The sequence below is a fragment of the Octopus bimaculoides genome, chromosome 25 (assembly GCF_001194135.2).
Source record: "Octopus bimaculoides isolate UCB-OBI-ISO-001 chromosome 25, ASM119413v2, whole genome shotgun sequence".
Classification (NCBI taxonomy): Eukaryota; Metazoa; Mollusca; class Cephalopoda; order Octopoda; family Octopodidae; genus Octopus; species Octopus bimaculoides.
The window spans coordinates 1531246-1546086 of NC_069005.1; the positions used below are offsets into that span (position 1 = coordinate 1531246).

At 37.1% G+C, this 14841-nt stretch overlaps 2 protein-coding genes across 3 annotated transcripts in view; one reads left to right on the forward strand and one right to left on the reverse strand.

Moving 5' to 3' along the window:
* Window positions 1-14269, reverse strand: part of LOC106876052 (P2X purinoceptor 4) — a 21572-nt gene extending 7303 nt beyond the window's left edge. The window contains exons 1-7 of one of the 2 annotated variants that reach the window (XM_014924450.2): window positions 13862-14266; window positions 9730-9883; window positions 9108-9176; window positions 6410-6482; window positions 5706-5799; window positions 4387-4467; window positions 1086-1215 (exon numbers count right to left, since the gene is read on the reverse strand). In XM_014924450.2, the coding sequence (XP_014779936.1) occupies window positions 1086-1215; window positions 4387-4467; window positions 5706-5799; window positions 6410-6482; window positions 9108-9176; window positions 9730-9883; window positions 13862-13992 (732 nt within the window). In that variant the 5' untranslated portion in view covers window positions 13993-14266. Of the gene's footprint in view, window positions 1-1085; window positions 1216-4386; window positions 4468-5705; window positions 5800-6409; window positions 6483-9107; window positions 9177-9729; window positions 9884-13861 lie in introns of both variants that reach the window. The other variant, XM_014924449.2, reaches the window with a different exon arrangement.
* The window catches only part of LOC106876042 (rab5 GDP/GTP exchange factor), a 24285-nt gene continuing 22539 nt past the window's right edge, over window positions 13096-14841 (forward strand). Inside the window, exon 1 of the mRNA XM_014924425.2 lies at window positions 13096-13261. The gene's annotated coding sequence lies outside the window, so the exon portion shown is untranslated. The remainder of the gene's footprint in view (window positions 13262-14841) is intronic.

The window sequence follows — 14841 nt, forward strand, 5'->3', positions numbered from 1 at the left end:
CTCTCTCTCTCTCTCTCTCTCTCTCTCTCTCTCTCTCTCTCTCTCTCTCTCTCTCTCTCACAAACATATACACATAGTCTCTCTGTCACTCTTACATACATGCACACATAATCTCTCACTTTCTCTCACACATAAGGACACATAATCGATCTCTCTCCATATCTCTCTCTCTTTCTATTTCCCTCTCTCTTTCCATCTCTCTCCCTTACCACCACCCCTCTCTCTCTCTCTGTTTGTGTGTGAGCATATTTCTCTTTATGTCTCTGAGGAGAGGGAAAATATCAATGCCAGTCGTGTTTAATAAATCAATCATTTTGTCTCTTTCTCTTTCTATCTGTATGCGCATATTTCTGCATATGCGCATGCATTACGTGTGTGTGTTAGTGTGTATGCATGTATGTTTGTGTGCAATAAAACATGCTGAATGTGCAGCGAGCTGTGACAAATCATTTGCATTCAAACAGCTGCGCCTGAGATCGTATTTTATTCCCGCAACACGGAAGTGTGCTCGAAGTGTGCATTGGTGGGGGAGAAGAATCTTCTGGAAAAACTGTTGAAAACATGATGATGATGATAATAATTATTCCAAATTTTGGCTCAAAGCCAGTAATTTTGGGGGCAGAGGATAAGTCAATTACATCGACCCCCAGTACACAACTGGTACTTATGTTATCAGCCCCAAAAGAACAAAAGCTAAAGTGGACCTCAGTAGAATTTGAACTCGGAACATATAACACGGATGGAGACGCCACTTAGACACTAGCAACCGTGCCAGCTTGTCACCTTTGGCACAGTTTTGGAGGGGAAGGGGACTAGTCGATAACATTGACCCCAGTATTTCACTGGTACTTAATTTATCAACCCCGAAAGGATGAAAGGCAAAGTGGACCTCAGCAGAATTTGAACTCAGAACATAGCATCAGGTGAAATACCACTAAGCATTTCCCCTGGTGTGCTAATGATTCTGCCAGCTCACCATCTTCATGATGATGATGATGATGATGATGATGATGATGATGATGATGTTAATGATAATTATTATAATATTATAAATAATAAATGTCCGGCACGAAGGTGCTATCTACCTGAAGGGCAACTTTTTGAAAAGGTATTCCAATGATGTCTGTGATGGTATTCATGCGAAAAATGGGGCAGGATTTCAAAGTGTGGGGATCATAGGTACAGTTTTTGGACATATTCGAATCAACATTAACCCTGTATTAATGAACAAAAATACAAATTTCAAAAAAAAAAAAAACAGAGAAACAAATATTTTAAAAAATCCAAGAAATAGGAGGTAAAAACAAAATATAAAAAAGAATAAACTGTAAACAAAATTATATAAATTTATTGTTTTTTTTTTTTGGTTTTACACCTGTGTGTCTCGGTTAATATCAAATATTTAGGAATAATAAGATAAATGCTTTTTTTAAATATTTTGAATGCTTTGTATCCTGTTTTCAGAAACTGGTATTTCCAGCTCATTGGGATAATATATCGAATAGAGACCCCAAAGGGCTCCCCATACATGTCCTGTTACTGTTACACTTGGTTCTTGAGCAGGGTACTTAACTCTCAGATGGTTTATTTTTCTTTACAGTAAATAGATAACAGTTCTCGAGCCTGTATACACAAATCAGATGATTCAGACCAAAATTGACAGCCATAAAAGCTAAGTCACTTTATGTACCAAGACAAATTTGGGGGACCAAAAATTCCATATGGAATGCTGCAGGATTTGAAGAGACAGTGATGATGTTTGAATGTTTATGCTTTTATTCTATGTCAACTTGTATGCCAGAAAATATGGTAGTTTGCTGGAGTGAGTTCAAATTTAATCACCAATAAAAACGTGTGATTAACTGCCATCCGAGAGGAGAAAACTAAAGTAACCAACTGCAATCTGTGACATTCTTCCACTGGTAGCCCAAATACTGTATTGATTGTCAATATAGACCAGGGTCTAACTGTTATTGATGAAAACATAACTGGCTTCTCTTCATTCAATTAACAATTTATTGATCTGAAAGTTATTTACATCAATTATGAACTAAGAAATCTAAATAAATATTTCACATTATTCTGCACAAAAGATCTTCTTCAAATGTATTAACCAATGGAATTGATATTGCAAAAATACTCGTGTCCCTTTAGATTTAGATTTTTCAACTTCATTAACATCAAAATCAAATCAAATGGAAATTGTAGTTGTGACCCCTGTGCCGGTAGCATGTAAAAAAGCACCACCCAAACGTGGCCGATGCCAGTGCCGCTTTGACTGTGTATACAGGCTCGAGAACTGTTATCTATTTATCGGATTGTAGTTGTGACCCCTGTGCCGGTGGCATGTAAAAAGCACCCTCCGATCGTGGTTGATGCCAGCAGCTCTGGCTCCTGTGCCAGTGGCACATGAAAAGCACCCACTACACTCTTGGAGAGGTTGGCATTAGGAAGGGCATTCAGCTGTAGAAACTGCCAGATCAGATTGGGGCCTGGTGCAAACTTCTGACTTCCCAGACCCCAGTCGAACCGTCCAACCCATGCCAGCATGGAAAATGGACATTAAACGATGATGATGATGGAAAACCCTTTTGGACATTTTCTGTTCCAAAAGGTTTTTCCGATCCAATATCCCCATTCTATTCCGGTGCTGAGCTGGCAGAGGCATCGGCATTGCTGGGCCAAATGCTAAATGCAATCTCATCTGGTCCCTTACATTCTGAGTTCAAATTCTACCAAGGCTGGCTTTGCCTTTCATTCTTTTGGTGCCATTCGAATAAGTACTAACTGTGTACTGGGGGCTGATGGATGCAATCAACTCACCCCACCCCTGAAATTGCTGGCCTTGTGCCAAAATTTTAAACTGACATTTACTTTTGCTATTATTTATAAATTTACGTGTGTGCTTCAAGATAGTCCAAAAAAGAATTATTTCATTACAGAGATGTACTTGCATAGCAAGTAACCTGATCTGAGATTGTGTACTGGAACAAGCACAATTGCAGCGTGGAAGGTGTTTATAAGCCATTTAAAATAACACACAAAAGCCGTTAGATTCACTTCAACATTTAAATTTAATTTACCAAAATATTTTCGGCGCTTTGAGACTGACAAAATCCTGTGCTCCATTATTTCATGTCTTCTTGAAAGTCTCTAAAATCCTTCTGATATCTTACACAATATTTTATAAAGGAAAAGTATAATTTGAGGGACAGTAGACTGTTATCTCTGGCAGTAGTCACAATCATATAAAGTCTATCTCCTTCACTGTCTCCTACATAATGTGTTTGTTCAAACTGTGATGGCTATTTATAACTATGTAGGTTATCTCGTATGAGAGTTAAGTGTCTGGACTCTAATCTCATAATAATGGCTAACAGGATAACAACACAACACTCCCTGGTCAAGGGTTCTGAAATAAAATAGGGCAGGAGTTTGAAGCTTATTTGGGACTTGCTGAAATATAAACTAGATCTTTTACTTGTTTCAGTCGTTGCACTGTGACCATACTGAGGCAACGCCTTGAAGAGTTTTTTTAGTTGAACAAACTAATCCCAGGACTTATTTTATTAAAACTTGGTACTTATTCCATGAGGTTTGTTTTGAACACTGGTTGTCAAGCAGTGGTGGGGAACAACCCCCCCCACACACTACTGTATGAGGTCATAATCAAAAATTATCTGACCTAGATTTTTTTTTTTTTTTTTTTTTTTTTTGCACAAAATAATAATGCATGATCAAAATCTGCAAGGGTATTTAGGTGGCTGCGTCCTTCCTGAGCACGAACAAAAATTCTTGTGTCTCTAGGTTGCGCCATTCGCCCACAGTGAAGCGTTGAGTACAGACGTTCACTCTTCAGAGTGTGATGTGCAATTTCTCTGTTTGAGTCACGATGACTGAGTGTATTGAGCAAAGATGCTGTAACAAATTCTGCTCAAAACTTGGTGGTACTCAAGCCAAGACAATTGAGAAGATTCAGAAGGCCTTTGGAGATGATGCTTTGGGAAAACACAAATAAAGGAGTGGTACAATCGGTTCAAAGACGGCCCCACCTCAGTGGACAGTGAGCCATAATTATGCACTACAAGGTGAGACAATTAACAAAGAATACCACCTGGGCGTTCTTTGTTGCCTTCTTGAAGCTGTGTGGCAAAAACAACCCGACCTGTGGGCAGCAAAGAATTGGTAACTCCACCAATCTAATGCTCCTGTTCATTCCACCCACGTCACTCGAGCATTCCTTGTCAAGCAAAACACACCACTCATTCGTCAGGCTTCCTACTCGCCAGACTTGGCTCCATGTGACTTTTGGATTTGGGGGGGGGGTTGCACGTGCGTTTACCTGCATATGACAGCAGAGTCTTAGAAAATAATTTAAAATCTTACCTGGAGACCTTGAATTTAGGGAAATGAACGTTGTTCTTGACGAAGATGGTGAAATTAGCTGCTGATTTCAGTAAGGGCTCACTACAAGAGACAGATTATCAAGTTAGTAGTAGTAGTAGTAAGTAGTAGTTGTTGTTGTAGGAGGGAGGAAAGGAGGGGTAATGGTAATTAGTGTGGTCAGTAGACAGGTAGATATTAAATGTATAACAACATAGTCCTTCAGATTGGTTCAAAGGCCCAGTTGGTACTTTTAACTCTTTTGATACAAACTCTGCCTTCAGAACTCCTCTGGTTTCATGGCAGAAAAACCTTCATTTTTAAGTGGTCATATCTAAATTAAAACCTTCCATTACAATTTCGTCAATAACTTAAGTACCAGTTGCATACTGGAGTCAATCTAATCGACTGCCCCCCCCCCACTTCTCCCAAAATTTCGGGCCTTGTGCCTTAGAGCAGAAAAGATTACATAAGGGTAGGTGAGAATTACTAGAAAGAAGGGGCAATGCTGGTGATGTCAATGGGAAGTGTCTGAGCACACTCTGAAAGTAGAAAAAGGAAGAACACGGATGAAGAATCACTTCAGAAAAACCAGTAAATGTGTTTCTTATTGGCATAATGACTCTCCTGAAATACAACAAAGTTTTATGAACCCATTAAGTCCCGCAGTCCTATAAATAGGACACTAAATGAGAACATTAAATAAGCTATATCACATTGTCTCAGTGTCCTATTTATAGGACACCGAATATTTCTATTTCTACTTGAAGTAAAGGAGTTTTAATAATTATTTTTATCATTATAACGTATTTTCAATCATCTGTAAAAATTTAAAAGTAATATTCAGAAATTTGAGAACTCTGGGAGGGTTAATACAATTGCAGCATGGAAGACATATTGGCCATCCAAAAACACACAAAGATATGATTTCACTCAATTCTTTATTATTTGGTGTCCATATTTTCATTGCACCAACTACGACCTGGTCACTGGTTTTTGAATGACCAACATGTGTCGTCCACCCTGTAACTGTTCTAGTTTCAACACAGTCTCAGATCAAAACACTTGTCTGGCAAGTACGTCTCTGAAACTTTTATGAACAATCTCTCCAAAAATTGTTGGGATTTTCATAGTTGCAATGCAAAGCAAGCAATTTCCAGTGGGATCTAGTTTTTGCATGTCAAGCAGAAGGAACTGTTTTTCTTTTCTTTTTTTTTTTTTTTTTTTTTTTTTTTTGTATTTTTTGTATTATTTGGGTATGAATTTATCTTTACAGTTTTTGTTAAAATCAGAAAAAAAAAAGTAATTGACCCAACACTTACCCTAAAGTATCATTTTCAAATGGACACCAGGCATAAATCTCACAGACTTTAGTACCATTTTGGGAAGAATTTACACAGCGACCAGTTCTGAAGCCTGGAAAATAAAAATCACTTCACATAATCTAGAACCTTTTGAATGCATCATCATCACCACCACCACCATAGGACGCACCCTAGCCTAGGCCATACTTTTGCACAATAAATTACCAATAAAATAATGTTTTAATTCTTCCACTTAGCTGTATAACTTTGTTATCACCAGTAATTATAAGCAGTTAATTGCATCCGCATTTGATATAGCCTAGGTTACATTTACATGACCTCTGATGTATAATTTCAGCCAACAGTCACAAGTTTTGAGCCCTACATTGAGTGCTTGGATGCAGAGGAAATTTTTTAGCCATTTTTGGGTAAAAAAGGTGTGACTTATAGGTGTGTCAAATGCAGTACTTCATTATTTAGAAAATTTATTCAAGAAAAGGTAAACTATCTTAACAGAAATGTAGTAACAAAAAGCTTAATGCCCCAAATTGTTTTGGCTGTTTATCAACCCGCTTGGATACCCACATAGACCCCAGGGTTCACTTTTGACCACTTGGCCAACCCCTAATCTAAACAAAGATCCGTTTTATCTTAATTCAATGTTTAAGATCTCCTGGATCAGGATAATCTTGGACTAAAAGTAAACCCACAAAACTACTTACCATCGCCACTTGGTATCATTGTTTCAGCTGGGCAGTCAGCGTCGGTGGTACAAAAATCACCAGAAGCAACATCCTGCAACACACAGACATTGTTATTTAAACAGGGACTCTAAGAATTTGCACAGACTAACTTATATACTTTCAGGATTTACATAACTATGACATCATCATCATCATCGTTTAACGTCTGCTTTCCATGCGTTCATGGGTTGGACGATTTGACTGTGGACTGGTGAAACCGGATGGCTACACCAGGCTCCAATCTGATTTGGCAGAGTTTCTACAGCTGGATGCCCTTCCTAATGCCAACCACTCAGAGAGTGTAGTGGGTGCTTTTACATGTCACCCGCACGAAAACGGCCACGCTCGAAATGGTGTCTTATGTGCCACCCACACAAGAGCCAGTCCAGGGGCACTGGCAACGATCTCACTTGGCTTGCCGGGTCTTCTCACGCACAGCATATATATATATATATATATATATGTATATATATATATATATGCACATCTCATCATCATCATTATGATCATCATTGTTTAACATCCGTTTTCCATGCTGGCATGGGTCGGATGGTTTGACTGAGGACTAGCAAGCCAGGGGGCTGCACCGGGCTCCAGCCTGATCTGGCAAGGTTTCTGCAGCTGGATGCCCTTCCTGATGCCAACCACTCTGAGAGTGTAGTGGGTGCTTTTTGCATGCCACTGGCATAGGAGCCAGTTGTAGGGCACTGGCATCGACCACGTTCGGATGGTGCTTTTAATGTGCCCCCAGCACAAGGAGCCAGCCAGTATATATATATACACACACACACATATGCACACACACACACACACACACACACAAATATATGTATATACACACACATATACATACATGTGTGCACATAAATAGCTAGCTAGATAGATATACATATTTACGCACACACACACACACACACAATGTTTTACAGATCCATTTTCATCTTTCTTATAAATCAATTTAACATTGGATACACACAGTAGATATCAGATAACAGGATGTTTCGCTTTAAGATAATCAACTTTGTTATCTGATACTTGGTCATCCAATACTCGATGCAAAACAGATTGCTTAAATGATAAACTGTAACTGTAATTCTGTAAGAATCTCACTCTATTGACCAATAGATACATACCTGTTTTTTCTGACTTACTTCATCATCATTTAACGTCCTCCTTCCATGCTGTCATGGGTTGGACGGCTTGAGAAGAGCTGGCTGGGCAGAAGACTGCACTAAGCTTCAGTGTCTGTTTTGGCAGGGGTTTTTTTTACAGCTCGATGCCCTTGCTAACACCAACCAACCCACAGAGTGGACTGAATGCTTATGTGGCACCAGCACAGGAGAGGTCAGTTTGGCATGGTCTTTGCAACTGGATGCCTTTCCAAATGCCAATCATTTTACATTGAGGACTCGCTGCTTTTTTTATGTGGCACCAGCACTGGAAGGGTCACCAAGTAACTTGCAAGACTAAGATCCTTTGAGAGAGGAGGGGGTATTGAGCAGGTAGTAATCTTGTGGCATATGTGGATATGTATATATATATATAATATATATATATATATATATACTTGCAAATCTACCCATCTACGATGTAGGCATAAAATGAGGGAGTGAAGGCATAATGGCAGTATGTATTGAGAAATATGTAAATGGACTTGATAGATTACTGGCTGATGTCTTAGAGAAATCATATTATTTTTGGTGATATAATATTCTATTACAGCTATATGATGTGTTTGTGACTCTGTGAGGTGATGATGATTCACTCCCAAACTGAAATAGTCTCCCAGCCTCTGTACCATGAATGGTTATGTGGACCACTCCTAAAAAAATCCAGACCTTCCTTCAACCATTACATAAAAAGTATTAAGAAAAAATGTTATTTACATATACTTTTATTTTAGTTGTTTGCACTATTTTACACTTGTTTATACTCTTATACATTCAAAGTTGACAAATTTCCTTATTTAAATTATGAATCATATTCATTTCGATAATATCAATATGATTACAAAACTTCTTTGTAGACAATATTTTCGGTTTGGTCAACACTAATTTTCAAATTACTGAAGTCCGTTGCTCTACTCATAGTGACGTATAACTGGCCATGTGTAAACATTGGAGTGGGTAAAAATACACCGATACGATCTAAAGTCTGACCTTGTGCCTCGTTTGCTGTGAATGCGCGAACGGAATCTTTAAGAATCCTCCCATCTACGATGGGAAATAAAGGGAGGAGAGAGAGAGAGAGAGAGGAAGAAGAGAGTATAAAGTTAGTCTTATAGTCTTACATTCCACCAAATCTAGTGCTGACCCATTCTTTGTCTCACTGTTTACCAAACATGGTGGTATTCCATTTATAACCACAATGTATACCAGACATAATTATACCACACCCCTCCGTCCACCCAGTTCATAGCATCACAGTATACCACGCACAGTTATGAGGTCTCATATTTCCAGTACGCACTAACCATGGTGATATCTCCCTTATTAATCTTTTTGGACCCTAACCATGGTGATATCTCTTTTATAGTATCAATGAACATCAGTCACACCTTTATCACCTCACACTTTCACTCTACTCACAGTAATAGCCGTAGCATTGATAACAGTAGCAAGAACAACAATGAAAGCATTTCTAGTAGTAGTAGTAGTAGTAGTGGTGGTTTACTTACTTGGGGACACCTTTGAGTCTGGTTGTACGTTATAATAGCATTGGTCATTACAAACACAGCACCGTTCTCCTGTAAAATATCAAGATATATACAGAGTTCAAATTTACAGGTAACAAAAGAGAAAGGACAGGTGAATGAACAAGAAGCAGGTGTATTCGTTTGGTGCTTGGGAAGAATGGAGAAGTCTTTGACATTTTTGAACCTGTGTTCTTTGACAGAAGGGATTGAGAGGAAAAAATGGAGAGAGAATGAAAAAATCAGAGAGAGGAAAAAATGTATAGGGGTCAATGGTTCAACACACATACACACACATATCATCATTATCATCATCATTTAAAGTCCACCTTCCATGCTGGCATGGATGGGACGGCTTGACAAGAGCCAGCCAGGCAGAAGCCTGTGCCAGACTTCTGTAACTGTTTTGGTAGGATTTTTAAGGCTGGATGCCCTTCCGAACACCAACCACTTTACAGAGTGTCCTGGGTGCTTTAAGTGGCACCTGCACTGACAGGGTCATCAAGTACTTGCAAAACAAAACAAAAAAAAACATTTTTGAGGGTGGGGGCATTGGAGGAGGTGATCTTGTATCTGGTGATGAAAGGTTATTTTCAGTTTATCTCACCTGAGGTGGAACAACATAGTCTGCCACATCCCAGACTCCAGGTGTGTCTGACAAAATTGTTCGGTTTGTCAAAGCGATGCCTTTTACTTTCGTGCTGATGGATCCAACTACAAAATCAAATTCTTGGTAACCTTTCTTGTAGACAATAACATACCTGTCAAAGACAGAAACATATACGATGATGCCATAATTAGTGGAAAAATCTATTATTATATGTACAAAAGACAAAATATTTGTCTACCCTGCTTTTTGAATAAGATATTTACTTTTGTAAAAACTTCAGGGTATTTCAGAAGCTGGGTAGCACATTTTTTTTCAATACAAAGGAATTATATCGGCCAAACTTAATACCTGTCACATATTTATATATATAATTCCACTTGGACGTTATGTTATATATAAAGAAGGGCCATTATGCAAATGAAAAAAACACAAACCTGAAGCAGACTTGGATATATTATTGAAGATGTTGTGAATGATGACGAATTAATTTGACAAACCTAGCTCACTGATTGATTGACTGACCAATTAATCAAATAATTAATTAGTTACTTGGTCAAATTGTTAGCTAATTGCCAAATGCCATATTTCCCAGCATATAATTCAAATTTTCAGCCCCAGGTGTACAACCAATTAAGGTAGGCTGACTTATACACAAAGAAAACTGTCATTTAGGTGCAACACCAACAATTTTTTGAAGGAAAGGATTTGATGATACTATTGACCCCAGTACTTTGTCAGTACTTTATTTTATTGACCCCAGATGGACGAGAGGCAAAATTAACCTCAGCTGGATTTGAACTCACAACGTAAAGAACTGGAACAAATTCTGCAAAACATTTTTTTCTCACATTCTAACAATTCTTGCCACCTTATGTTCTTTTATTCTTTTACTTCTTTCAGTCATTTGATTGTGGCCATGCTAGAGCACAACCTGTCTGCAAAATTATATTTTTCTAAACAAACTTCATTTTATATGTTGTTTAAATTATTTTTCATAAAAATCTCAACATTATACTCTATGGTGCCTTTGATGTTTGCATTTAATTATTATAATTGTGTAACTAATTAATGTATTATAACACTTTAATTAATGTTGCCCGAGTTATTTTATGTCTATTTATGAAATTCTAAAATTAAAAATTTCTTATTTCTTTCAACACAGAAACATTCTACAGAATTTTAGGATATTTTCCATGTCACATACCAGATCCAATTTTTTTCTAGAAATTTCCAAATAATTTCAATATTTAAAGATTCATAACTTCTTTGCTTTTAATATCTCAAAAAATGGTTATGATTTTCATAATTGGTGTGAAAAACTACATCTGTGCTGAAATTCTTTTAAATATTTATTGTAGAGCAGGAAACTAAAAAGACCTGTTTTTTATGCCATTCCAGTTTCCACCCGGAACAGAAAAGGTTCCACACTTTTGTTTTAACGTATATGCTTTGGATGGGAATGGATTAAGAAACAAACTATTTAGAGGGAACCTCTGACAGAGTAGGGAACCTCTGTCAGGGTAGGGAACCTCTGTCAGGGTAGGGAACCACTATCAGGGTAGGGAATCTCTGTCAGGGTAGGGAATCTCTATCAGGGTAGGGAATCTCTATCAGGATAAGGAGCCTCTATCAGGGTAGTGAAGCTTTTTTTCTGTTTTTTAATGTGGACTGGGTGAAGACAAATTGCAAATCCATAAGAATTTCTGAAGACTTGTCGATTTTGAGAAAACTAATGACTATTTATTGTTAATCTAGGGCTTACAACATAAATTAACATGAAATTTTGATGGAAGGTTTTGATTCAGATCACTTAAAAAACATGAAACTTGTGTTAGAGAACCAAGGCAGTCTTGAAAGCAGACTGGCATCGAAACGGTTCACTTGTTTCTGACCAACCTATGGTATGAATTTTTTGTTTTAAACCGGTATAAATCAAAACTTCCCATTAAAATTCCCATCTAATTCATGTTCTAAACACCAGCTTAATAATGACAAAGTTATTTTACAAAATTCAAGGAAACAAAGTCAGTCCTGATACAATCTCCTTTCTCTCCAGGTATCACAGCATCAAGAAGGATGTCTATGTCGGCTCGTGAACTTTTAGATGTCCATGAGGTACCAAAAAACCATTAACTGATGCATGTTACACACTAACACAAGCCATACTGATTGTGATGGCCACGTTGTATTGCAGCATTCAAATATTTAAAGAACTTGATAATGGAAAAACCGGTTTCCCTCTAACTTGCATCTAATTCAACCTAAGTTATCATTTTCCCAACAAATTATGGCTGACAGCTATAAATAAAATGGTTCTTGACATACATTTTAGACATGTTCAACAACATTTTTGTAAAACCAAAGTGATATGAAAACAAAATTGATTAAGTGCATTACAATTATTTTGCTAGCAAATAAACCATTTAAACAAGCCATTTATGCAATCTTTTTAGTTGTAATGCACATTATTACTCTACAAATTAAATATTTTATTTTAGTCATAAGAGATTCAGACATTCACTGTTATTTCATAATCAGTTATCATTCAAGAATAGTCACTTGAACTTTTCAAAATGAATCCATCCATCCAACCATTTTCTCAGTCATCTATCCCTGGGAGGGTCATGGCCGGAAGAGTCCTCAGATACCTTCTCTATTGGGTCCTAACAGAAGCAACTGTTGTTAGACATTCCGGTTGTATTCCTAAACGTAACCAACTGAGGTCATGGATATTATCCGACCATTTTGTTCTTGGTCTGTCCCTAGGGCTCCTGCCAATTTGGCTCACTTTGAAGAATCCATCTTGCAATTCTTTCCTGCGACATTCTAATCTCATGTCTGTAAGACCTTGCAGCACTCGGTAGTAAATAACCATTTAGGGTATGCTAGAGATCAGGCAAATAGATCAGGTAATATTCATTTCATTGACGATTTTGTTTTTCACTTTCACTACGTGATCTTAAACCGAAAGATTCCAAGTTTAGCATAAGTGAACTAGCTATGTTTAAAACGTATCTATTGAGAACCTTCTCAGTTTATTATTACAAATTGAAAGCCGAAAATTATTGTAAGCAATGGGTATAGGAATTTCAGAAAAAAATATTTTGAAATTAAAAAAAAAATTAATTTTAAAAAACAAATGTTTTGCAGAATTGTAATAATTTTATTTTAAAAAGTTAAATAAATAATAAAAAATCTAAGTTAAGAAGAAAAAAACTGGAGAAAAAGGGGGAATAAGAAAAATGTGAAAAGCTGTTGTTTTTTTTCCTTTATGTGAAGTCGTAATCTCCGTTGAAGAAAACTTCAGAATTAGCAGAAACTTTTGAAAAAAGAAACGAGAGAAAAAGAAATATTAGAAAGGAAAAACAAAAATGGGCGAGGCATCTATTCGACCCAGTCAACGGGATATTGACGCTATGTCAATATTTTCACTTTCGTTATTACAACTTGAAGGAATGTCTGTCTCGCAAAGATATCCTGTTGCGGCTATTGTGACAACATGTGTGAAATATTGACGAAAACATATTATGTGAGTAGAATGCTTTCGATTTATCGTTTCTTCAACAACTGCAAATGTTGTCAACTCAACATATATTTATGGATGTAATATTTGGATATGTCGTCAGTGCCGTGTATAGCCGAGGTGTTTTTCGGGCCTTAAAACCCTCATCCAAGCAACTCGACCTAAATTAAGCAAGTCTGGGCCTGTATCCAAACGGCATTCAACTGATCTCCACTAATCGTCCTCTTTTCAGCCAGAACCATCTAGATCTAGAATATTTTCTTTCACCAGCCTCTCTGTTGCCGTTGGTGGCTCCTCTGTTCTTTCTGTAACCCGACAAGGTTTTATAATCCTTACTCAGGCTGCAACCAGCAAACTTTCATCAATCTCCTCTCGTAAAAAACCTCCATCCTCCCAGTTATATATACCTTATATATACCAGTTATATATACCTTATATATATGAAAACTCACATCTTTAATCAAATTGGGGGAGTACAAAGTCTGTTCCTTGTTTTCTTTAGATTTTTTCTTCTCTTGTTTTAATAACCATCAGCTATTTCATATAAATAAAAGGAAAAAAACCCAAAGTAAAACGAGATGAGGAGAAGAAAATACAACGACTTACCCAACAATATATCCAATTATAATCAGTTGTAATAAACGATTGATAATACCGACTTTCTTACTGTGAATGTGGACGATTTTCGGAGTATCATACTCGAAAATTAAACTCAAAATAAAATCGCAATAAGCCATTACTAAATCTTGTTGTGTTACTCCTGTTTCAACTGCAGCACTTAGTTTCTGTTTTAATGTTTTCCTTTTCCTTTTTTTTTTTACGGAAATTGGTTCACAGTTATGGGATGGCGTGTACCACAGTTAAAAGAAAATCTGGTCTTAATCCCAGTGGGTTGCTTATTATGATGCGATTTGGTCACATGAGATAATTATTATTATAGGACAAAAAAAAAAAAAAGAAAAAAAGACCGATGGCCTTTCATATCTCTTTATTCTCTCTTCTTCTCTTTCACTTATCAGGTGTGTTATTAAACAAAAGCAAACAAGAAAGAAAAAAACCGTGGGCGATTAGTTTAGTTCATCTCTCACACTAACCACAATAGAAACATACAACTGTTACAGGACAAAAAAAAATCGTTGTTTTTTATTTTATTTTATCTAATTTCATTTTATTTTATTCAATTTGATATTTGCCCCGGGTTTAACATTACAATCGAATGGCAACAGCATGGCAATAAATAGCAAAACATATTTCACTTATAAACATTCAATATATCACCAAATAAAACCACTTTTAACACGATTGTATGAAATACGCATTACACACATATATACATAAGCACACACACATACGCACGCACACATTTCTATATTGCCCACAAGAGGGCTAGACATAGAGGGGGACAAACAAGGGATTAAGTTGATTACATCGACCCAGTGCGTAACTGGTACTTATTTAATCGACCCCGAAAGGATGAAAGGCAAAGTCGACCTCGGCGGAATTTGAGCTCAGAACGTAACGGCAAACGAAATACCGCTAAGCATTTCGCTCGGCGCGCTAACGATTCTGCCGGCTCGCCCCCCCCC